We start from the raw sequence: 25200 nt of genomic DNA, 5'->3' as shown, positions 1-25200 counted from the left end.
TTAAAAAGGATATTGAAAAATTGGAGAAGGCACAAAGCAGAGCTACAAAAATTATTCAAAGACTGACAAAAATGCTGTCTCCTCAAAGAGCTCAAGCTGTTTACCGCTTATCAGAAAGAACACGGAGATGTGACTTGATTATGGTGTGCAGATACCTTCAAGGGGAGAAACAGTGGGTATTTATGAGCTCTTTAAGCTAACAGAGAAAGGCAGACCAAAAACCAGTGGCTGGAAGCTGAAACCAGACAAATTCAAATTAAAAAACAAACCAACAGTGCCTAATTTTTTAACAGTGAAGTTGATTAACCCTTGGAACAAACTCCCAAGGGAAGGGGTGGATGCTCCTTCTCTTGCTGGCTTCAAATCAAGAGTAGATGCCATTCTAGATGGATTTTAGTCAAACAAGTTGTGGCTGGGCTCAGTACACGGGTAACTGGATGAAATTCTATAGTGGTATAGAAGTCAGACTACGTGATCCAGTGGTTCCCTCTGAATCTGTGAAACCCTTTTAGTGGCCCAGCTACACATACACCTTTATCAAGGTTTCCCCCTCCACATGGGAATTTGGGCACTGTAGTTGCTTACGTTAAGATTTACAGACCATAAAAACCTCTGCATGGAGAGACACCAAATTACGCAGCAAGTCGATGCACAGAAGAGAAGTTTCTTCATGAAGTTCTGCGGAAGCAATACAAATCCTGAGGGTGCTTACGTCTAGGTGGCACCAGCGATCAGCACTACGCACAACAGCCCCAAATGCTCAATTAATATTTTTGTTACAATGGTAACTTCTCTTACAATTTCAGAGTCAAAGTGAACCAGGGCAAAGGATCACGTCAACTGAGTACATGTCTTTTCGTTCAGGGTGACTCTTACTCATCACACATGTAGCTAAGTCCAAGCACGGAAAGATTCAAAAATTTGACCCTCAGCTATTTCCGTCAGATTTCTGTGCACAACAAGTAATTTGAAAGAAAACAAGATGCATTTGGGTGGATGCATCTCAAAGTGGTGATCTGCGTCTTTTCACATACCATTCACTGACTATTCAGCCAACAATGAAATGCCCCTACGCCAGAAAAGTTGCCCTGACTGTAGTCCTTTTCCATGTAACTTGAGTATAGTATTAATATTTAAAATGTTTCAAATATTGATCAGTTCAATAGAAGTCATCACAATTATTTGCATAAACAGTAGAGTTGGGGTGGGGGAGGACTAGCTCAGTGGTTTGAGCATTGGCCTGCTAAACCCAGGGTTGTGAGCTCAATCCTTGAGGGGGCCACTTAGGGATCTGGGGCAAAATCAGTACTTGGTCCTGCTAGTGAAGGCAGGGGGCTGGACTCAATGACCTTTCAAGGTCCCTTCCAGTTCTAGGAGATATAATTTTGAGATATACCTATATAATGGGTTGTCATTCTAGCTACAAGGCTGTTGAGATACAACGCTGGGAACCATTTTATAGGTGTCCATAACCTTGATCAAACTAAGAGCTGGCATTTGGTAATGGAAGCTTGGAAGTAAAAAAAGAAAGGAGAGGGAGATACTGTAGCCACAGGTCAAGTTCTCCAGATTCCACTGAAGTGCCCAAAACCAAGCTGCTGCTGCTGTTTACTACCCAGAAAAACAAAATAAAAATGAGGGTAATACAGATCAGACCAGAAATAAAAGCTCACAGCTCTGGGAGCGGCCTCTCCATCTCAAAACAACTGCCACAGGAACGTGTCCTTTGGGGGTGAACTGAGACATTGTCATGTACAGCCAGCCACAACCAAGCCCACTGTGGAAGTGGTCTGAGGGCGCACAAAAAGGAAGCTTCGCGTCAGGAAGTGGCACGTCCTAGCTCTTTCAGAACAGTCTGGCCACTGGGTGATCTGAGACTTACTTGGTCACATACAGCCAGTCAAAGCCCAGCTCCCTGATGAAGTAGTTACTAACTGAAATTTGTAATCACACTGAAACAATTATATTATATTTGTTGAATTTTCATCTCACTCTCAAGTAATTTTAACCTTTGAATAGGGAACTGGGAGCCACAGGGAACCTGGAACAAGGCACCAACTTGTGCCTTGTGCCCAGATCACTCGCTCAGTTAGCACCCACCCTCCCCAAATCCCTATAACCTCCTCTGCTATCAGCCATTCCCAATGCTTGTCAAGGAAAAGTATCCTTGGGAGGCAGAGGCCCCCAGCCACAGCTTTCTGTTGTAATCACTCAAGCAGGCTCCCTTTAAGTTGTACAGCATTCTGGCCTCATGCCTCGCCCCACATGAAGGCAGTGGGCATCCTGCAAACTAGCACAGCGAAGCTATTGGCACACACATCTGAGCACTCAGGGTATGCCATTACCTAGCTCAGAATGCCACAGAAGGGAGGTAGTAAGCACTGCAGTACTTTAACGAAAAATACTAGCAGTTGCAATCAAACTCTGTCCTCCTGGAGGCACGTGATTAAAAGGAAGGCACAGTTCTAAGCCCAGTTTGAGCTGCTATTTGGATCTTAAGTGCTGCATGGTCAGCTTGTACTTCCCTATACAAACAGAGTAGGGACTTCTAAAAAAAAGTCTTCTGCAACATATGTTGATGTGTTATTTGGTTACTGGTGAGAGTTGTTCTGCTTTCCATTGCCCTCAGTTGCCCTCAGTTTCCTTCATAGCCCTACATCTAAGGTTTTACTGTAAACAGTAGCTTGGATTTGTAACTCTGTGCAGTGAAGAATCCTAGGACTTGATTCATCATTGCATGGCAGCAAAACTCCCATTGATTTCAGTAGAGCAACTCTAGTTGCAACTGGAGTGACACACAGATGAAGCAGAATATGGGGCTTGATTCCGAAGTCACAGTTTATAGCCGTAATGAAAGTGGTTTCAGTTCAACAAAGCACAAGCGTCATTAGGAACAATGCCGTGTTATGAAATACTATCAAATCCCATCTGCCTCTGCCACATCCTTGAGAAGGAAAATCATACACCGAATTGCTCTGCACAACAGGAACAAAGCAGCTTTATTTTATAATCAAAATAGTCAGTACAAACAACTGCAAAAGACAAATATTCATATAAATATACCTGTGCTTAACTGTACAAGAAAACACCAGGCCCAAGGCAGAAGGCAACTATTTAAACACGTCCTGTTTAAGCAACGAGACTAACCACAGTACATGGTTATTTTGGATACCTGGGTCTTGGGCGCTCTAGCCACCAAAGCTGGTGGATACCTGCTATAACTGAAGTTACTTTAACAATAAGGTGTGCAAAGAACTTTTTTTTAAATACAAACCTTTGCAAAAGGATTAAAATGAAGCTTGTTCTCTCTCTCTCTCTCACAGGCACAGTAATATGCTACCCAAGCGCCATGACACATAGGAGCCTATTACCTCTTTCCCCAAGGACAGAAATGCAGTGCCCTGCTCTGTATCAGCGTAAATACATAAGGGTTTCATTTCTTAACCCTTCTTCATTTCTTAAGACCTAGACTCCGGTTTTGCACCCATCATTCTGTGGGTGCCGCTGGGGACATACAGCTATCTCCCTCTCTTCTTCCCTGCATGCGTTTTGTGGGTATAAATGGAAAGGTGGGTGAGGTTGCTTTAGAAGTCAGGTGCTAAATGCAGGTTCCCTGGCAGGCTAACAGCAGCTCTGGTCACCAACATTTCCAGTTACCCAGCAACATTCATGTTTGGTGCTGCTGGCCCTGTCATGCCCATAGTATTTCTCAATAGTCTGGGCAACTGACTTCAAGGAATTATCTTGGCCCACCTGTCTAAGTGACTCAGCAAGGGAGCTGGCTGGAGGCAGCACCTGTGGAGAGATGTCATGATTATAACAGTGATCCATGTTACACCACCAGGCATCACACCAGATGCTCCAGGAAGGGAATACACCAGCTAACAAGCCACCCATCAGATACTTTCTGATCTTAGCCATGGGTAGCATATTAGCTAGGTGGTTTCCAGAACAAACACACACTGTGCTGGCCAGATTTCGAAAATAGATTTTATTGGTTTCAATGAAGTCTGACAAAAAAGCACCAGGAACAGCATCTTCACAGAACTGGGGATCAGCACCAAAAGAAGGATGAAAACCTACACCAGCCAAATGTTAACGTGTCAGCAGGGTTTTCATCTGACTGAACTGACTTAGCTTCTGAACCAGCTAGTGGGTTTCATTAGCCTCTTGGTGCTTTTCCAACTAAGCAGACGTTTAGTACTTCAGAGTCACCCCTAAGACTGAGAGCTGACAAAATATAATGGAAAAGAATTTTCATTTGCTTATTTTGACATCACTACAGTCACAGGGTGCGGTTGCAGCTCACAGACACAAAACCAAGCAAGCTTTAATCTAGTTAGTTCAGGAACTGGAGCAGTAAAGCTGTGGCCGTGCAGGCTGTACGTGCAAACACGGAATCCTGGGTAATTACTTGTGGCTCGAGCGTACTCTGCTGCAATTTCACTGCTCTGGTCCTGAGCTAGCTTTAATCTAGCAGGTGTGTCTACAGGAGTGGCAATGGCTCCCTGTGACTGCACTGCAGACATATAATGGGGTCACCACCCTGCAGGACTTTTGGGGAAACCCTGTTCACATCCCAGACAGCAGCACACTGAGGATACCCCATGCAATGATTCTGAACGTCAGATTGTCATTTCTCCCACTAAACATCTACAGGGAGGCAGCAAGTGTTTGTGCAAGAACACTGCTGCAGGCCTGCAAAGGCTCTCTGCTGCTTGCAGTGAGCTGTCCTGCCAGGAGAGTGTAAGTATGCCTAACGCTGCTGCAGGGATTGGCTTATGGCTATAAAGGCAGCGAGGAGAAAGACGAGTTCCCCCACCCCACCAGCCGATGAATTAGGGATGAAGTTAAGTAGGCAGGAAATTTCTCTAGAGGATTAAGGCACTTCAGTAGCAGTCCACATTCAGAGCATCGTTAAAGGGATAAAATCCTAAGGCCTCATCAAGACTAGCATTTTCAGAACCCAGTTTTAGTATCACCTTTTTTCCAGCCTGTTGGCAACTGACATCTTTCAGTAGCCTATACCTGAGCAATGCAGACCTGGTTACCCAAATGACCACACACTATTTATCTGGGCCAGAGCCATATACATGGTTGTTGCGGATAAGCCTGCAACACTGTACTTCTAGGTACAACTGAACAGAGCTATGGCACAGCAGCTTGTCTATGAACGCCACAGACTTCCTCTGAACACTTTTGTGCAATCAGTAAAGCCAGAATATTCAGAAGGAATCTGCTTGGATTGTTTATTTACCAGAAAGGACAGAGGCCATGGCATCTGCTTCCTTTTCATGTCAGTTTGAATCCTTGTGTTTCCATGTTCAGTATTTGACATACTTGGAAGATAACTAGTAACTCACCCACCAGATCGAATCAGCAACTGCACCAAATCCAACATAACACCTTCCAAAGGATCCAAGTTGCTGCAAAGTCTGATGAACACCAAAGCTCCTAAATAGTTCCAGTTAGGCAATCAGCATCTGAATGACCTTGACATCAGAATCCCCGATTTCCTCTTGTGGATAAGCACCAGCATCTTAGTACCTTGGAAGCGAGATAAGGTGCTTGATAGTTTTTTCCATTACATGGGCTCTAATCTCCTCGGGTTTTCAAGTGTTCATTTCCAGTTGTTCCTATGCTATCCTGGGGAGAGCTGATCCATCACTGCGTGATGCAGTTGTCCCCCATATCTTGTGCATATCTGTCAGATATTGCAGTCCGTAAGTCCTCGATCTCTTTGTGAAGCTGTTTCACCTCCATCAGTTTCTCTGCAAGCACGTCTGGGTTCAGCAAGTCATCCTTCTCCTTAACTGAAGATTGCACAGCTGTATAGTTAGAGAATGAAATCACATCAGACACACAGTCCTGAACAGGAGCCATGCATTAGCAAATATATCAATTTACGCCAGACAAAATTATCCACAGTACATGGCATTAATTAACACCAAACAGATACGTACAGGGAATTCAAATCTTTAAAGCCTGTGAATCAGAGATCTGAATAGAACGACAGAGCAGAGAGGCAGGCTGGCTTTTCAGACTTTTCATTGTTCTTAAACCCAAGAGGTGAACACTCTATCTACAGTATAAATCAGATGTCCCCAAACTGTAGGGTGCCCCCTCCCCCAGGGGGCGTGGAGAAATGTTCAGGCGGCGTGGGGGGCAGTAGACAGGCTCAGCCTGGGGACAGGGAGGGAGCACCACCTAGCCCTACTCTGCCTTGACCCCTGCCCTAGCCAGAACTCCGCTCCCAGCCCTGCTTCCTGCCCCAGTTCGGGTGGAGAGGGGAAGTGTGACCCTGAAAACAACATTTGGGGACCACGGATATAAACAAATTATTCTATTCCACCCAGTGCATGAACCAAAGGCCGCCCCACACTCGGAGATTCCATCACTCCCTCGTATACTTACAGTGAATGCCCAGGAGCAGGGAAAGGTTGGGATCCTTGCCCTGTGCTCTTTGAGTCACAATGCTGTAGACAGACTGCAAATCCTGTAGGCAGCTGGCCAGTTCACTATGTAACTCATGGGCGAGATGTGCTGTCCCAGCAGGAAGCGGTTGGTTCATCTCTACCTGCTGGAGGTGCTCCTGTAGGGTCAAATTCTTCTCAATCAGATCCTGGTTCTGCACTGAAAGCTGAACAAAGAAAAGTAACGTCAGCTAAGCCATCTGATTCTAATGGCCCCTCAGCGTGGAGCAGGTCTTACAGACCGTTGTTGCATTTATATGTTTGCATACTGTACAGACACTGCTCTCTGAATCAGGAGGTTTTCTTTTCACAGGATTGGAACTTTGTGTCTTGCCAGCAGGGGTATATACTTTTAGCAGTGTAGATACTTGGTGGTGGTGGTGACCAGAAGGATGGATTTATATTAAGAATCCCTCTGGATTCAAACCCAACTCGAACAGTTTAAAGGTCAAATTTTGGGCCCAACCACCACAACACCAGGTTTTTTTTAAATAGGAGCCAGCTTCTCTCAAAAGGGAAGAATATAAAAGTCAACAGGACAGAAAGCGCCTTATCCCACTAGCTCCCTGGCACCTTAAGTCTAGATGATAATGCAGTGGCTTCCAACAGATGCCTGTGCTCTTTCCCGCTTCTCTTTGCCCAACTTGATGCAGGGTGAATTCTTCTTCAGGAGACGCACTCAGTACTTGGGTCACTTTAAGACAGGCCTGCACAACGTGCGGCCCCGCAGAGGCTCACTGTGCGGCCCGCAGCGGGATTCAAAAGGCTCTGAGCTGCCTGCAGCGGTGGGGAGCTCAGAGCTCTTTAAATCTCAGCCGCAGCCGGGATTCATAGAGCTCTGCGCTGCCTGCAGTGGCGGGGAGCTCAGAGCTCTTTAAATCTCAGCCGCAGCCGGGATTCAAAGGGCTCTGGGCTGCCCGCAGCTGCAGAGAGCCCAGAGCCCTTTAAATCTCAGCCACTGGGGCCGGCTTTAGGCCAATTCAACCAATTCCCCTGAATCAGCCCGCCCCTAAGAGGGCCACATGCCCAAGCCCCAGTACGATGTACCGGCAAAAGCCAGTGCGCTGTAGCGGGGTGGCCCAGCTTCCCCAGTGGGCAATTTAAAAGGCCTGTGGCTCCCAGGCCCTTTAAATTGCCACCAGAGCACCACTGCTGGAGCCCTGGGGTAGGGCTGTGGGGCTCTGGGGGCTATTTAAAAAGTCCGGGGTTCCCGTCGCTTCTACCGCCCCGGCTCTTTAAATAGCCACTGGAGCCCCACCACTTCCCCAGGTTTCCCGTGGCTGTTTAAAGGGCTGGGGCAGTAGAAGAAGGGGAGCCCTGGGCCCTTTAAATACCCCCAGAGCCCTGGGGTAGCAGGGGCTCTGGGGGCTATTTAAAGGGCCGGGGCTCCAGCTGCCTCTGCCACCCCCGTCCTTAAATAGTCGCTGAAGCCACACCGCTTCCCCAGGGCTCCCTCGGCTACTTACAGGGCTGGGGCGGTAGAAGCAGGGGAGCCGCAGGCTCTTTAAATAGCCCCCAGAGCTCTGGGGTAGTGGGGGGGAGGGTCTCCAGATGCCTTTGCTGCCCTGGTCCTTTAAATAGCCCCTGGAGCCCCACCACTTCCCCAGGGCTCCTGCACCTATTTACAGGGCTGGGGCAGCGGAAGCAGGGGAGCCCCAGGCCCTTTAAATAGCTCCTGAGCCAAGGGCTGCTACTGCTACCCTGGTGGGGGAGGCAGGAGGAGGGGGCACTCACCATACAGGATGGGCTGTATCCCTTGTACCTGCACCAGTTGCCCGCAGCCAACCCCTGCCGCACCTCCTGCCCTGCCTGCACCAGTTCCTGTCTGCAGCCAGCCCTGCACCCACTGCTCACAGCCAGCCCGTCTCCAGCCAGCCCCTCACCCCCTGCCTTGCCTTCAGCCCTGCACCAACCCCTGTCTCCAGCCAGCCCTGCACCCCCTTCCCTGTCTCCATCCAAACCCTGCCGCACTCCCCTGCCTGAAGCCAGCCAGTCCTGCACTCCTTTTTCTCCAGCCCTGCCAACCCATGCCGCACCCCCCGTGGCCCTGCCTGAAGCCAGCCAGCCCATCCCACATGCCATCTCCAGCCTGCCCCACACCCCTTGCCCAGCCTGCAGCCAGACCCTACCTCCAGCCAGCCCCATGTCCACTGATGCCCTGTAGCTCCCAGGGAAGTAATCCCGCACACCTGCTTCAATGAGGTGGGCAGGGAGCAGCTGGGACCCACACATGCACCCTAGCACACCTTCAGGGAGTGGCAGAGCTCATTTCTAGTTCAGACACATCTTTTTAAAAAAGAGCTTTAGGTAGGGTTAACATACATCTGTACTTTCCCAGACATGTCAGGCTTTTTGGATCTTAAATCGCCATCCAGGAGGAAAATACGGACATATGGTAACCCTATTGGTACAAAAAATACATACTGTGGCAGAACTTTTTATAGGGAACCAGTTGCTAAGAAATGAAAGGCTTTTTTTTCTTTTTTTTTTTTTTAAAACACATTTTTTTTTTCTTTCAGTCATTCCTGCCGGGGCCCCGCCGAAAATGTTCGAATTGGGCCCCGCACTTCCTAAAGCCAGCCCTGCCAGCTGCGGATGGGATTCAAAGGCTCTGGGCTCCCCACAGCCGTGGGGAGCCCAGAGCCCTTTAAATCTCAGCCGCGGCCGGGATTCAAAGGGCTCTGAGCTGCCCGCAGAGATTCTCGGCCGTGGCTGAGATTTAAAGGGCTCAGGGCTCCCCGCCGCCATGGGCAGCCCAGAGCCCTTTGAATCCTGGCGGCAGCTCCAGCGGATGCACTGGGGCTGGGATTTAAAGGGCTCGGGCTCCCCTCAGCAGCAGGAGCTTTGGGCCCTTTAAATACCTGCCCCAGCCCCACAAAGCTCCGGGTTCCCGCAGCCGCTGGAGCCCTGGGCCCTTTAATTTGACCCTGAGGGCTCCCAGCCAGCTCTTCAGCTGGGAGTCCCTGGTTGATTTAAAATCAAGTATCACCTCCTCACCCCCAAACTTCCTTTTTGGCCCACAGCTGTTTTGGTGGGGCGGCACTGGGAAAGGAGGGTTTGTTTCTGCAGGGCTGGGCGGTGCTGGGGTGGAGTGTTTCCGCTGGGCTGTTTCCGCGGGGCCGGGGGGTTTCAGCCCTCAGCTGTTTTCTTTGGAGTAATGTGGCCCTTGCCGCTTTACGAGTTGTACTGGCCTGCTCTAACACATCAGCTGGAATTCAGCCTAGAATCTTTCACTCAGGGCTTATGAAGTGCTGGTACATAGCTGTGGTGACTAAGGCTTCTTTACTGCACCCTGGTGGCCACGTCAGTAACTACAATCACAATCCACACTAAACTGGGAGTTGGGGAGACAAGCTGCTACATGGGCGCCGGGCACAGCCAGATCTCAGGCATTACAAAAGCAACAACTGGGTGGAGAGATGGATGAAAAAGAGAACTCATGGTTCTAAAATAGAGACAAGGGAACCCCTTTCTAGAGCACAGTCAGGGCAGCTAGCAGACTCTGACAAGATGCAGTGAAGGAGGAACCAGCAACTGCACGTCCTACAAGACAGTTCACTGTTCATTCAGCTACCGTGTTCATACACAAACTCCAATTCTGACCTCTTTCACAGCTGTGCGTAGCTGCTGCAGTGCGTTTTCTCTTCGCGTCGCCTCCTCCTTCAGAGCTTGACTTGTCCCCTCTTCCTGAGACACCTGTTCTTCCAGGCTCTGGAGCAGACCCAGGGAGATAAGTTAGTTCAACATATCTTATAATCGATGCTCCAGAGTTCCCAGACCTTCAGCATTCACACCTCTCACCTTTATTCGTGAAGACAACTGTTCCATCTTCTTCTGCTGTTTTTCCACAATCTGAAATCAAAAGCAGATGCATTTAAGAGCTGAACATGCCCAAACGTACTCAGTAATACCATTTGGGATTCTTCCTTTGATCAAATAGCTACAAATCAGTTTTTAATCACTTTAAATTACAGCCTGGTTTGTAAAGTGCTTTGAGATTCCCTAGTGGAAGGTGCTAGTAGGAATAGCAATTATGTACTAAGACTGGAGAAGCTGCATTCTTGGGGTTCCCCCTCCCCACCTCCTTCCTTTTCTGGATTCTTCAGTTTCTCGTCGCTTTGATGTTTAAGTGACTACTACAGAATTGTATAGTATTCACACCGAGAATGGCTATCAGACCCCTCCAGGCTTGGCATGCTGAGAACTACTAGCGCATAGCACTTGTAAAGTGCACGATAAGAGTTTGAATGTTAAACTCGAACCCTTGTTTTAATGCCTGATGTGGAACAGTCCAAGGAAGGAGAGAAATCCAAGTTAGTGTGGGGCAGTCTCACCCATGTCTGAGTTGTATATTCAGTTACCTTCCTGAGACAATCACAGTCTTTCTGCAGAGAATCATTTTCTGATTTCTGTTTCTCCACCTCCTGGACAGGTGACCCTCTGCCTGCACTCTTCACACACTGCTGCACCCTATCCTGCAAGCTGAGATAAACAGCTCATCAAATGAACCGGCAAATATAAGAAATTTCAACGTAATGTGGCAGCGGTTCTCTTTTAAAAGAGACAATAGGAGAAACTGATGTCCTCTGCCACAGAACAGATGCACATGGGAAAAGCTTTTTCCACTGCCCTGTCAGTGCTCCTCCATGTGACATGAGGTGATTTACTTCTAAGGAATAGCAGGGGGAGGGGGGGGGGTAGAGGGAGGGGTGGGGAGGGTGATCAGCCTCCATGACCCAGTCAACCATTGCCCTCTTTGCTGAGGCTGTCACAATGGGATGCTCAATTGTAGCATGTGTGATATAGACATATATCCAGTGGGAACTGGTCCGAGTCCACAAGCTGGTTTCGCATAGCTCCAGTAGCCTATGATGACCTGGAGCAGAAAGGCGTCATGCATTTCCCTGAGCCATACTTCCATTTTGGAACAGCCACAAGTTATGGTCATTCAATTTTATCTAGAATTTACATTTGAGCACAACATCCAGAGACTCAACACAAGCCCCGTTCAGAACTACGCTGCAGCAGAAAGACGCGCTCTAGCGTATTCCACTTCTCTGTTCTCTGTGCTCAGGATTCTAGAGCTATCGGCCTTTGCTACTAGGCAGAAGTCAGGCTCGCCTTCATCTTTGGGGCTTTACCTGTGCACAGTGGAAAGCAGCTCCAGTTCTTTGCGTTTGTGTGTTTCTAGCTGCATCTCCTGCTCTCTGCAGGCAGCCCGGACATCTCCAAGCTCTCCTTTCAGCGCTGTCACGGTTTCCCGCAGAGCAGAACTCTTCAGTTCTGATTCCTTTAACTGGAACAGAGAACATTGCTCAGCACTAGCAAGTCTAGAGATCCTTTGCCATGTGCCGCAGTAGGCCTAGTACTTGACAGAGATTTCTACTATCGACGTGGCAATTTACAGCCATAGCTCAGAACATCTCTCTCTCAGAAGGACAGATTGCAATTCTACTAGCCTAGTGTGTGGATAATTGGCAGCAGTAAATTGTGGCATCCAGGCTAATGCCTCAAACTCAGCACTATACAGAGGATGTCATTTTACCTGCTGATTCTGTTTCTGATGATCCTCTAGTGTTGGCAGATCAGCCAGGTAGCGCTCCAGGGTCTCAATTCTCTGCTGTCTCTCCCGGTTTTGCTCAGACTCCTTTTGACATTTCTTTTTCAGACTGTTAATATGTTTGTCTCTTCCCTTTATCTGCATGAAGAGACATTTGAAGGTTTGATTTGCTTATGTTATAATTTCCATGCGAGTGTGTCTGCCTCTCTCTCCAGCTTGTCTAACGAAGCATTTCTGCAGCACCCATCACCAAGATATCAAATTGCCGCATCTCAGCAGCTTTTCTTTTCACTGTTATCCGAAAGTGAACTTCATCCATTGGAAGTTATATGCTAGCTATCTGGTCAGCACATGAGCTCCTAAGCCACCCTCTGTAATTGCAGGTTTTTATTGCTGGTGAACCCAAACAAGGAAGTTTCTGTACTCAAAGAAAGGATGAGCAAATACGCTTGGAATTTAAAAGTTATCTAGCGCGTCACACACACACTTATAAGATGCTGCACACAATTAACAATACAGTTAAAATTCTGAAATATAAAAATAAATTAATGACATCACATTGCTTGGCTTTAGATACATACACACACACACAATTTGAACAGCCCTCAGACTCTTAGCAAGTTGCACATAAGGTTCTTAGTGTTGCAATGCGTGGGTGCTCTTGTCCTCTGAGCTCTCGTCAAATAATCAGAGGAACCCGAGATGCCACTTTGACTGAACAAACCTCTACTGCAACAATGTAAGAAAGTTTCCCACTTTAGGAAAGCTATTGGGCTCGCCTAAACCCACTCCCCACAAACTGCAGATCTATGCATCATTTGTTTTTAGAACTGTAAATAGGATCGTTCCCTGTAAATGTAGTAAGGACGAATAGGGCTGAGAAGAACAAAAGAAGATACTAGGCAAGAATGGAACAGACAGTTCTACTCAGGGGGTGACATTTATATTCCAGAATGCACAAGAAAAATAAGTAACAGTTTAGCCTAAAAACACAACATTTTATTAATTAAGCCAAGAATCATTCCCCATTGAACAGATCGTTTCAGCGTGTTTAAGTGCCAAGTGTGATCCATGTGACACAAACGTGGATCCATAAGTCAGACTTTACCTCGAGCAGGGGAAGGACTTATGTCAAAAGAGGGAGTCCAACCTATTTCTTTTACTAACCCTTAAATTCTCCTTCACAATGAAGCCCTAATTATATTGATTTGCTAATTAGAATTAAGAGGGGGTCTAGACAAGTCACTGATGATACAGTGATATACACTGAAGAAAATTAAGGGGCAAAAGAAAGGTCCCTCCAGGTGTTTCTTTGCTTCCTTTTGAAAGCAAGTTGCTCCCAACTACAGCCTGATAGTGGCTGAGGTTTCTCTTTGCTTGGGGGCTGTGAGAGAAGAGAGCAGGCCCAATGGGTCCACACAACAGGTGGTGGTGCCAGGAATGGCTCCTCGGGCCAATGCCAGTCACTGGGCCAACACCTCCCTTTGGGGGGGAGGGGGGGAATGTATTGCCACAGTTCTAGAGCACCGACAGTCATACCCTCTCTTCTTGTTTCTTCAATTCCTCCACATGCTTCTGCACGGTCTCCTTCAGTGTCTCCCGGATCAGTTTCACATCCACCTCTGAAGCAGCCAGCTTCTTCTCCAGTTCAATCTTTTCCTTACTGAGGGATTCAGTCTTCTCAGTAAACTGTGCTCTCAGGAACGAGTTCTCCCGCTGCAGCTCCTGCCAACAAAGGACACCCAGCAACCAGCATAAGGGTTCCCATTGTCCTCTAAACCCACCTGTTAAAAACATAACAGACCCTATTCTCCAGAACAGCGGTTACAACTCTGATGTATTATCCACCCTTCGCAGCTCCCAAAGATCTTTACAGCACCTCTTATGCACCTGCAAAATCAGCTCCCACACTGCTTGGCTGGTGCTGTTGGCCACCGACATTAGTAGCATGACCACTGCAGTTTCTTCAGAAATCAAAGGCTCTAAATGTCAAGACCACAGAAAAAACCAGGTGGGCCAGATGAATTGGCACCAGAACACACACCTGGAATGGACTGTTACCTTGCCCACCCCTCCTATGCAGAAATAACCTGCTAAAACAAGCACCCTGCAGCAAGTGGGTTTAGTGCATGCTATTTTCAACGGACTTCTTGCTGTCCCTACTTACCTGCATTCTCAACATGCAAATATCTCCATAGGGGGCAGTACAGCTAAGCAGAGCACTGTGAACCTGCAGCTCACTCTCCCGCACTTTCTGCTCCAATTGGGAGATGTGCTGCCTCTGCCTGCAAAAAAAAAAAAAAAAAAATCCTTCTCAAACATACCCCATAGTTGTTGCCCTAGCCCAGAGGACAATGCACTCTGCCAGCTATGTAAACCCAGTACAGTCAAAAAACACACATCTCCTCAGTCAGGGCCGGCCATCATGACAAAAAACACAACTACATAGCTTAAAAATAGCCTGCAAAGGAATAGCAATTTTTCAAGACTTGAAAGCGTTTTTGTCAAAAACATGCTTGTTTTTCACATTAAAAATTCGAGTTTTGTCTGCCCTGCAAGTTTCTACAGTGACTGGAGAATTTACTGGTGAAATTGCACATGTCAGAAGAGTCAAGCTGAGCAAATGACCTGGGCAGGGATTTTTAGTCCAAATGTTTAAAACTTCATGTGTGTTAGCACCTGACATCAATAGTCAATAAACACTTTGGAGAAAGGAGAGATTTGCTGAAGACTCACCAGCCCAAAATAAACATCCCTGAGATCCCACAGAGGTCCCTCCAGCAAAACTAGGAAGAGCAGACTTGGCATTCCAAATGCATCTCATGTAAACAAACAGGAGAACACATTTTAAAAGCTTTTAGCTCTTCTTTCTCCATCACAAAGCAGGGAAAAAGCACAAACGCAGTTTTTAAAAATCCTTTGCAGATCCTCTAAGTTAGCCACTGCTGCTAAGGAATCACCTGTCTCACTTCCTCACTATTCACTTCCATGGGAATCGTTCTGAAATCTCATGGAAGAAAAGGGCATTTCTTCAAATGTTTTCTTACAATTACTATGTTATTTGTTAGTGTCAGTAAAAACTCACAGGATAACATTTCTTTTTTTCCCCTTATTGCTCACTCCTGAAATACCTCCTACCTGTCAATGAGGATCTCTTTTTCCTTAAGTAAATTCTCACTGGTGTTCAGGATACTGACCCATTGGGCTGGATCAGTGGAGTGCAGTGAGGTAGCATACACTGAAGGTTGGTGGCAAGCAGCTCCATTCTGTAACTGGAAAAGAGAGAGAGAAAGAGAAGGAAGGTGAGGCTTAGGTTTCACAGAAGGTAATTGCAACATTGCTGGGGCTATTTTGTACCCTGTGTGCTCATCTGGCATGTGAGCATGCAGAAAGTTCATCTAGTACGGAGCTATTCCAGCCTGTGTCTGGGCTCCGGGAACAAGTAATTTTGGCTGAGCTCAGGCAATGAGTTTATTAAATAATTTTAGACCACTGTGCTGTGTCACTGGAGGCCATTAGTTTCTAATATTGCTACCCACCAACTGCTCACTAAACAAATGGCTCCCCTCCAGTGAAAGACTGATATTTTCATAAAAATCTACTTAAAATTGTTCCATAAGTCTAGATACGGAGCGAGGTTAGTCTGCTAGTTGAAATACTGATAACCACCGCCTTCTATCTGCATACATTTCCCCTGCACTTCCCATCGGAAAGGGTAATCACCACCTGATTTAAACTGTTGTAACACAGAAATGCTATACATCACAACCCACAGGCCGTATCCGGCCTGCTGCTTCATTTCATCCAGCCGGCAGCAAGTCTCTGTGCCGCAGGCCTGAAGCCTTGAGCTGCGGTGCCCCCCTGCAGGGCTGGAGCCGCAAGCACTGGCTCGCTAGGTTGCCAGAAGTCCAGTTGGCTTCACGCAGCTCCCGGCATGTCCCTGTGGCCCCTGGGAGCAGGGGCAATCAGGGAAGCTCCACATGCTGCCACCAGCGCTGGCTCTGCAGCTCCCATTGGCCAGGAACCACGGCTATTGGGAGCTGCAGGGGCGGTGCATGAGGGCAGCAGGCACCATGCAGAGATCCCTAGCCCCAGCAGGCAAGGAACCTGCCTTAGCCTGACTGCACCACCTGAGGTAAGCACCACCCGGAGTCTGAACCCCGAACCCCCTGCCCCAGGTCGGAACCCCCTCCTGCACCCTAACTTCCTCCCAGACCCTGTACCTGGACCTGCACCCCAAACCTCTGCCCCAGCCCGCACTCCAAACCTCTTGGCCCCTGCTTGGAGCCCCCTCCTGCACCATAGGCCCAACACTACAGCCCACACCCCCAGCTGGAGCCCTCACCTCCTCCCGCACCCAAACCCTCTGTCCCAGCCCAGAGCCCCCTCCCACACCCTGAACCCCTCATTTATGGCCCCACCCAGGAACCTAGAGGAAGCCCTGAGCCTCTGTGCCCTCCTCCTCCCTGGGATGGAGCCTCGAGCGCTGGCCTGCCCACTGTGGGGGGGAGCCTCAAGCCTCCAGCCTCCATATTCCCCAACAGGGCTGCGTGTGGCCCGCCACTGATTTTTTCTGTGGATCAGTGGCCCCTGATAGGAAAAAAAGGTTACATGGTTGCCACATTTCAGTGATGTGAGGAATGACATGTATATGTAGATAGTTTTGAGATAATTTGTATAAAAATGTGTAATAGAAGCACAAGACTCCCCCCTGCCCCCTCTTACTGCATTAGTCAGGAATTGTGGTTACAATACATATAACTCTGAGAGAGGTGGAGAGGGAAGGAGAAAGCGATTTCAAAGGTTTTTTTTGTAAGTGGATCTTTTTCTACCTGCATCTGTTCTACTTGCAACCGTATGTTGTCCAGCTGCTGCCTCCAGGCACTGAGTTCACAGGCCCTCTGATGTGGATGCAAAGTGCAAGGCTCCTGCCTCCACACCTGAGACTGAGCCGCCATTGGTTTCGAAAAGACGTTATTGGGCTGAAATCCTAATGGCATCAGTCTGCTCCCAGTGGGCCATGGACCGTTTCGTGGCTCACAGGCTTCACTGCCCCCTGCTGCTGGTTTAGTCTCCGGCAGCACTTTGTAAGACTCCTTTCCTTTGTAAGTGGAAATCAAGCTCGGATCCCGGAACTTGTGGGCCGAATCAGCGTACAGCGTATCCAGCAAAACAGATTGATTAAGGGTTGGCTCAACGGCAGGCATGTCAAATTTTCGAGTGTCTTCCGCTCTCAGATGATCAGAAATAGGAAACCAGGACTGCTCAAAACCATTTTCCCCAGAAGTCCCGTAGAGATGCAAGAGATCCACTTGAGAGGATTTCGCAGCAGTAAAATCTCCACTTCTCGTCAGCCCTCCATTTTCAGTGGACGATCTTGGGACGGCTGGGTTGGATGAAACTGGTGCATTCTGCAAAGAGCTTGGCTCACCTGCTGAGTAGAGCATGGAGGGTGAAGTACCCAACGTAGAAGGCATGACATGGGCTGTAGGGATGGTCACTTGGGTTTTGATGGGCTGAAACGAGGAACTGCTACTGGAATTGCAAAATTCTAGGGAAAGAATTTCAGAGAGTTAGAATTAAAGCAACACTTTTCAATTACAAGACAAGTGTCACCTTTTCTTATCCTACTAGGAACGTTGCCTACAGTTGAGGGGCTGGGGAAGACCATACACAGTAGCAGGACAAGAGCACACTTGCACAATTGTTTTTTTTCCTTTATTAAAAGTTCCAGGAGTCCCATGATATTTATCTGCCAGAGTAAACTGCAAAAGGGAAACAACTGCTATCACTCATCCTAGATCATTACATTTTGGCATTCAAATTCTTTAATCAAAACTTATTGATAAACGTATCCATCTAGTCACTTAGAAATAAATTCTGAAATTGAGTAAAAAGCTGAAACTTACTCAAGAATTGAAAACTGAGACCTTGGTAACATTCTGCTCGTCCCACAGCACAGCGACTCTGCACTGTAACCAAAAGCAATAGGAGCCTTTGCTAAGCCCATGATAAGCTGCAACACACAGCACAGAGCCCTTGACCTTAGAACTCCCCTGGAACATGGCAACAAAACCAGCCGTTCCTAGAACTCAAAGTAATGGCTCTGTCCCACAGTCACAGGAAATGAGACGAAGTGCAGATCCGTCATCTCACGCAGCTACCAAACCTGACTGCATGGAAGTCTGAAGTTATTCTTAGTAACTCTCAGGTTTCAATAGAGCAACAACAGGAGCTCAACTGGGCAAACACTGAAGAGCCTTCTTTTCCAATGTGTTGATTTTTCCTCCTCCTCATATATTCGGGCACCAATGCACCAATTTCATGTTTCCTCGGGCTAGCCTGTTTTCTCAGTGCATTGGCTAAAGCCCATCCCGATGTGCTATTTCTCCAGCCCAGCTTTGGGACAGCGAGCTCGCATTCTCACATGTTTTTAACATCAGAGTGTTGCTATGAGAAGGAATGAAGTCACAATTTTAAAGTAACTAGAATGAGGAACTATGCAGGACCCTGTCAAATGTCTCAGGCTACATAAAAGATGTGAATATGAAGGAACGTCATCTCTCAATGTTAACAAATGGGGGGGAGGAAACCCCTGCAGATATCAGCTCCACCTATGACTCCTTCAAAGAGGAAACAGCCCTTCAAACAGACAAGAATACACGTTTCAAACAGACCAAGAGGAGTCAGGGCTGATTTCTTCTCTTAAGTCTCCTAAACTTAGATTGCAGCATCATGGTCAGGAGCTATTGCGTTCCAGCCACTAGCAGTGGACTCCACTGGGAATGAATCAGTCCCTTGAAGCATGGGAATGGTCACCACAGTCAGTGGCATTTTACAACAGGTGTGCTGATTTTAAAAGTCAAAATATTATTCTACTAACTATCAGTATAGCAAGTTCAATCTGAGCTCTTCGGAGAAGGGACATTGTCTTGCTGTATGTTTGTGGTATTATCGACAATACCACCCCACTTTGAGTGCAACTGGAAATTTTCCTGTGCTGAGAAAAACTAGAAGGGGAACCTCAAGGTGCAGGCATACAATACTTTGAAAAAATTATTTAAGAGCACCTTGATCTTGATTCTTGTGTTAGAAAATATGGCAAGTTTCAAATGGTACCATACACCTGAGGAATGGGAAAGTGAACAAGATGTGTTCCTTTTAAAGAGCAATACAAGTAAACCCTCCTTATTTGTGATTGAAAGAAGCTTCAGATTAACAAGTAGTGTACTACGCCAGTGGTTCTCAATCTTTCCAGGCTCTTGTACCCCTTCCAGGAGTCTGATTTGTCTTGCATACGCCAAGTTTCACCTCCACTTAAACTACTTGCTAACAAACTCAGACATCAAAATACAAATGTATCACAGCACCCTATTACTGAAAAATTGCTTACTTTCTCATTCTGTCTGTATGACATTTTAGTTTGTACTGACTTCACTAGTGCTTTTTATGTAGCCTGTTATAAAACTAGGCAAAGATCTAGATGCGTTGATGTACCTCCTGGAAGAGCTCTGCATACCCCTGGTTGAGAACCACTGTCCTACGCAAGCCTCACTACTGCCTCAGACCACACACACAAGAGTTTGTCTCATCTAGCACGAGGGAAGGTGCAGTTTCCTATATTGCTGTAGAATACATTACTTGCATACAATGAAAAAAGCCAACATGATGCTGTGGAAGTGCAGAAGCCTGAATTCAAACAACAGAAGGACAAAAAGTGGATCCACTCATAGTTAAAAGTCAGTGACAACAGTTTCTCTCCCCAATTAAAAAGCAAAAACATGATTATTGCCCCATTGATATCAATGTCAGTCCCCCATGCTCTTAAAGTCATGGCCTTCTTGGGAAGCCTTGTGCTGCAAGAACTCCAAGCTAACAATCCCCTAGTTAGGACTGGATGCAATATGCAAAGTGACCTCGCAGAATGCATCTCACTACACAATCAAAATAGTCAAGTCTAGATATTACCGAGAACTATTACACAAAAATTCCCTTGTTCTGTTTGCAGCTCAAGAGCCAAAATATACCAGTCTCTATCCATTTTAATAAACTGACCATAATTCTTACAAGATACAGGTAAAGAGGAATATTGAGGCAATAGTTTTGTCCAGCATATTGTGGAGAGTGAGATCCTCACACGCTTTCTATTGGAAAGTATATTAATATGAAGCAGAGGCTGAAGGTCAACAGTTCAAGGTGCTGAGAATCCTTGTGCATCTTCAAGATTATTAATCTACCTCTGTCAAAAGACATTTTAATTGACAAACTTGTAACTACACTTGAAGCTAGAAATCGTAATGCAGTTTGGCTCATCACCTTTCAAGCTTTAGATAAGATAATGAGTCTCTCGACCAATATACATTTGATTACATTTTAGGTTACAAAACTGATGGCTAAGTGTGAAAGTGTACAATATTCTCACTGCAGAATGTGTCATCTTCCCCTCCATTTCATGTGCTAGGGATGTTTCTGTATCGGGAGGTTCTTGACACTTGGTTTATGTTGTAAGAAGAACTAGAAAAAATTCTGCAGAGTTACTGCAAGGATCAGACATTCAGACTCACCCTCTGTGCTATCTGAGCAGGAGGTCTCGATTGCTGTATCCCCACTGTCAGCCATACTTGAACAGTGACCAAAGCGACTCTGGAACTTCACAGACAGAGTTGGGGTTTTCCAGTCGGTCTCCAAAGAACAGCTCTTTTGACCTGTATTAGAGTCTGGAAAAGAGTCACACTGTGGGCATATATATAATTCAGAGCACTACCTATCAGTATTACACTGAGAGTGTGTTCCCCAAAGATCAACGTTTAGATTCTACACTGAGGGGAAAATACCCCCAGCCTGTTCCACCTGCTCAAGAGATATTTTCCAGTGAAGGAGACTGAAAGGTAATAAATGAACAAGATGACTTTGCAGCTGATTTCAAAGAAATCAAGTTTCAGATTTATTTATAGGAGACTGCAAATGGAAGAGACTTGTTAAACCCATCCTTATCCTTGCCCCTGCTGAGGTGAACAGAGGAAATATTAGAAATTAAATTTTACCAACAAGCCAATTTAATTTATCAAATGGAGTTTGAACTTTTGGTTACAAAATCGTTCTTCCAGTTTAATTTAAATTCATTAAAAAAAAACAGAAGTGGATCTCTCCAGAATGATCAGCAAGTCAACTGCTTGAGAATCAGGATTAAGCTGTATTCACACATTTCCTTACTGTGTGGATATGAATTGTTCTTTGTTTGATTCCTCTGAAATGTTGCTGCTTGTGAAATCTCTTTCCTTATGGCAAATCTTCTAGCAATAGGCACAGAGGACCTAAACCAAGGGACAAAAGGACACCACTATGGAAGATAAGAATGCAATGCATATCTCACTGCTATCACTATGCATGTGCTCCAACACTGAAGAGGCGGCAGAGTGACAGTGTTTGCATACAGAAGTACAGAGATAATACTGGTGATGGGAAAGATGCATTGCAATATTATCACACTATGAACTCCCCCTTTGCTGGATTTTAAGAGAGGTTGGTGTATGTGTAAGTGACTATCTGTCCCCGGACACTCAGGCAATTGTTTTGCAGGCACAGGATATTAACAGATCAAATAAATGTTTTAAGATTTTATTTTTCATAAAAAGCTTTTGGTAAATAAGCCACCTCCTGGGTTTCATAAGGAATCTCCCACCAGGATATGACAGGAGTATGACTTTTAAGGAAAACAATTCATAATTCAAACCTGTTGGACTGGTCTGCTGGAACCTCAGGTCTGGGCATTTCTCAAGGGTGGCCATCACAGCTATTCCAGTCAACTATAAAATTAAAGAAATAGAACCATATTTTAAATCAGCATAATCCAATCCATTTTTGCCACTGGCGAAGCAAGTATACAAATCCTACACTGACATAAATACTACAGCTACTCTTTGCTAAAGGAAACATTTCTCTTTAATACTGTGTTTCATAGACTCATAGACTCTAGGACTGGAAGGGACCTCGAGAGGTCATCGAGTCCAGTCCCCTGCCCTCATGGCAGGACCAAATACTGTCTAAACCATCCCTGATAGACATTTATCTAACCTACTCTTAAATATCTCCAGAGATGGAGATTCCACAACTTCCCTAGGCAATCTATTCCAGTGTTTAACTACCCTGACAGTTAGGAACTTTTTCCTAATGTCCAACCTAAATCTCCCTTGCTGCAGTTTAAGCCCATTGCTTCTTGTTCTATCATTGGAGGCTAAGGTGAACAAGTTTTCTCCCTCCTCCTGATGACACCCTTTTAGATACCTGAAAACTGCTATCATGTCCCCTCTCAGTCTTCTCTTTTCCAAACTAAACAAACCCAGTTGTTTCAGCCTTCCTTCATAGGTCATGTTCTCAAGACCTTTAATCATTCTTGTTGCTCTTCTCTGGACCCTCTCCAATTTCTCCACATCTTTCTTGAAATGCGTTGCCCAGAACTGGACACAATACTCCAGTTGAGGCCTAACCAGCGCAGAGTAAAGCGGAAGAATGACTTCTCGTGTCTTGTTTACAACACACCTGTTAAATTAGCACCTCTTTTCCAGTATAGAACAGCAGTTAACACTTCAAGAAGTGCAATTATTCTGAATTAACACACTTTTCAGAAATGGAAAACGTTCTGGTTTGTAACACTCAAAGTGCTCAGCATAAAACCTGGCCATGTGTTGTACTATCTCGGTTATTTATAGGACATCAGCCACCATAGTATCTAGGTATTTGTTCTATATCTATAATGATTCAAAATTTCCTATTACAAACCTCAGCACTTAGCCAGTTCATTTCTGCCCCTCTGAAGATTACTTTATGCAGCTACAGCCAGAAACCTGGTCAGTCAGTCATAAGGGATGTTACACCATCAGCGACGATCACTGCTCTATCCAGAGCTTTGGTTGACTTTATTACATATGAAATCATCTCAAACACATGAATCTCCTGCCCAGAGCATGACTATAATATCTAGCATTTGCAAACTTCTTTGTTATCAAATTCAAGCTCTCAGTTCCTTCAACCCTGTGAAATAGTAACTCCCTATTATCCAGTCCTTGCAGGCCCTACTTAATTAACGTAAATTTTGCTATCCAAAGTCCTCATGGAAAATATTTCTATTTTGAAAACAAAGAGCTAATGATTTGGCAGCAATCACATGGTGAGACAGTAGGGAATGCAATGAGATATGGGGAGAAGAAAAGAGAAGTGGAGTTCCATTCTGAGCAAAGAGAAACAAAACTTGGTGGTTAACTCAGGTTAATGGATTATGTGTATGGCTCTACCAAATTCAAGGTCCATTCTGGTCAATTTCACAGTCATAGGATTTGAAAATTAGTCAATTTAATCTTTTCAGATGTTTACAACTGATACTTCAGTGTTGTAATCATGGAGGATCCTGACCAGAAAGGGGGTCATGGACGGGTCACAAATCTGTTCAGTGTGAGGGAGGAATGGGGTGTGGGGGGTGCCATGGGATTGCTACCCTCACTTCTGCGCTGTCAGCAGCCCCAGAGCTTCCTGCAGCCAGCTCCCAGAGATGGGTCTGATCTCCTCTGTGCTGCTGGGAACACCCCAGCTGGGGGCTCTTAGCTGTAAGTTGGGGAGGGACAGAACTTGCTCTTCCCCGGCACAGCTGCTCTGGGAGAGGGGTAGGTGATCAGACCCCCCTCAGGGAATCTCCCCCAGCTGCAGGGCACTCCTAGCAGCAAACGGGAGATCAGACTTATCTCCACCTCTGGCAATCTCCTGCAGCTGCAGGAAGCCCTGGGGCTGCTACCCAGGCCAGGTACCCAGAAGTGGCTGTGCAGGGGAAGAGTAAATCTCGTCCCTCCCCAGCCCGGATTGGATTAGTAGCTGGAGAAATGGTAGGAGCCCCCGCTGGGGCACCCCAGCCCTGCCCCTCCCCTCCAATTTCGCAGAAAGAGTCTGATTTCACATCTGTGACACGTTTTTTCACGGTGGTGAATTTGGCAGGGCTCCAATGTGTTTTGACGAGGGTCTCTGGTTCTTTAACGCAGCTGACTGACATTAGGCCAGTCTCTAGCAGCCCTCGGGCCCAGCAGCAGCTAGCCAGAGCAGCCCAGCCCAGGTCCCGCCTCATGCTGAAGAGTGCAGGAGATACGAAGTGATGGAAACAACCGTAAAATCCCCCAGCCTGTCTCGCCCCCACCCCGCGCGGGGCAGCACGGCTGCTACTGCCTTACACCAGCGGCCTCGAGCCGCCAGCCCAGATCTCCACCGGGGCGGGCAGGAGTCGGGGCGGCAGCACCACCCCGGGGAGGGGGGCAGCACCTCGCGCAGGGAGCGGGCGGGGGGAGCTGAGGGGCGGGGGGTGGAGCGGGGCAATGTGGGAGGGGTGAATCCCCGGGGAGAGCGGCGGGGATCGGGGCTCCAGCCCCCGGGGGCGTATCCAGGGGCAGGGTCGGAGCTAGGCGGGGGGGAGGGGTCAGGCGACGGGGGGAGCGCGCCCCGGGGGGAGCCATGCCCGGGGGAGGGGCAGGGGGGCTCACGCTGGCCGGGGGATGTCAGTTACCGGGGGGGGGACACAGGGAGTCTACCCGCCCCCTCACCTGGCTCCGCGCGGCTCCCTGTCTCGCGGCGCGAACGCGTCGGCGACCGTTACAGCCGGGCCGGGGGCGTGGGCACGCTAGCTAGCCACGCCCCCACGCCGACCCGAGCCTATCCGGAGCGTCGACTCCGCCTCGTGCCCTCCCAGTCCCTCGCCATTGGCCCGCAGGATCCGCTCCCCGCCCAACAGACATGAGCTCCGCCTTGCCGCAGGGGGCGCGGAATAACGGCAGCGCATGAGGGAGAAATGTCTCCCACAGCGACCCGTAAGGAAAGGAGGCGTGGCCTAGGGCTGGAGCCCCATTGCCCCGCCCCCTTCCCACTCCTCCCCTACCACTAGCCCGTCCCTGCCCCTTCTCCTCTCAGACCCCAGGTCCCACCCCCAGCCTCGGCCCCGCCCCCTCACTAGGCCCCTCCCCCTTGCAGCGCCACGTGCTTTCTCCCCAGCTGACCTGTACAGGGAGTGAGGGAAGCTCTAAGCATTTCCAGCTGCCCGCTGTGAGAAAGATGCCAGGGTTGGTCTGGAGGTTCAGAGCCACTGTTCATACCACACAGCACCAGTTTCCTGCCCTCTGCTCAGCCTTCCCACAC

General features: G+C 47.5%; 1 protein-coding gene across 8 annotated transcripts; it reads right to left on the bottom strand.

The window, feature by feature from the left end:
• Positions 1 to 2982: 2982 nt before the first annotated feature.
• Positions 2983 to 24643, bottom strand: CEP85 (centrosomal protein 85). 8 transcript variants are annotated; one of them, XM_050932712.1, is made up of 14 exons: positions 24612 to 24643; positions 21767 to 21839; positions 20598 to 20750; positions 16866 to 17584; positions 15172 to 15305; positions 14201 to 14318; positions 13573 to 13758; positions 12019 to 12171; positions 11615 to 11769; positions 10835 to 10955; positions 10275 to 10325; positions 10077 to 10184; positions 6415 to 6640; positions 2983 to 5828 (listed from the first exon to the last, which is right to left on the bottom strand). In XM_050932712.1, exons 2-14 carry the CDS (start codon positions 21819 to 21821, stop codon positions 5665 to 5667), a joined length of 2343 nt encoding a protein of 780 aa, XP_050788669.1. In that variant the 5' UTR covers positions 21822 to 21839; positions 24612 to 24643; the 3' UTR covers positions 2983 to 5664. The 8 variants fall into 8 exon arrangements, with proteins under 8 accessions (XP_050788669.1, XP_050788671.1, XP_050788670.1 ...); XM_050932714.1 differs by having other exon boundaries at positions 24600 to 24641; XM_050932713.1 differs by having other exon boundaries at positions 24575 to 24628.
• Positions 24644 to 25200: the final 557 nt, after the last annotated feature.

The sequence above is a fragment of the Gopherus flavomarginatus genome, chromosome 22, assembly GCF_025201925.1.
Source record: "Gopherus flavomarginatus isolate rGopFla2 chromosome 22, rGopFla2.mat.asm, whole genome shotgun sequence".
NCBI classification, from domain to species: domain Eukaryota; kingdom Metazoa; phylum Chordata; order Testudines; family Testudinidae; genus Gopherus; species Gopherus flavomarginatus.
Note: the sequence above shows the minus strand (reverse complement) of the source record. Positions and strands in the feature narration are given on the sequence as shown.

Excerpts from the sequence above, each read along its gene's own strand:
- CEP85 (XM_050932710.1), bottom strand. The coding sequence starts at position 22,833 with ATGAACTGGCTAAGTGCTGAG. Across the intron at positions 14,319-15,171 it reads AAAGAGATCCTCATTGACAG|GCAGAGGCAGCACATCTCCC; the intron begins GTAGGAGGTATT and ends TTTTTTTTGCAG. Across the intron at positions 10,956-11,614 it reads CTGCTTTCCACTGTGCACAG|CTTGCAGGATAGGGTGCAGC; the intron begins GTAAAGCCCCAA and ends TGTTTATCTCAG.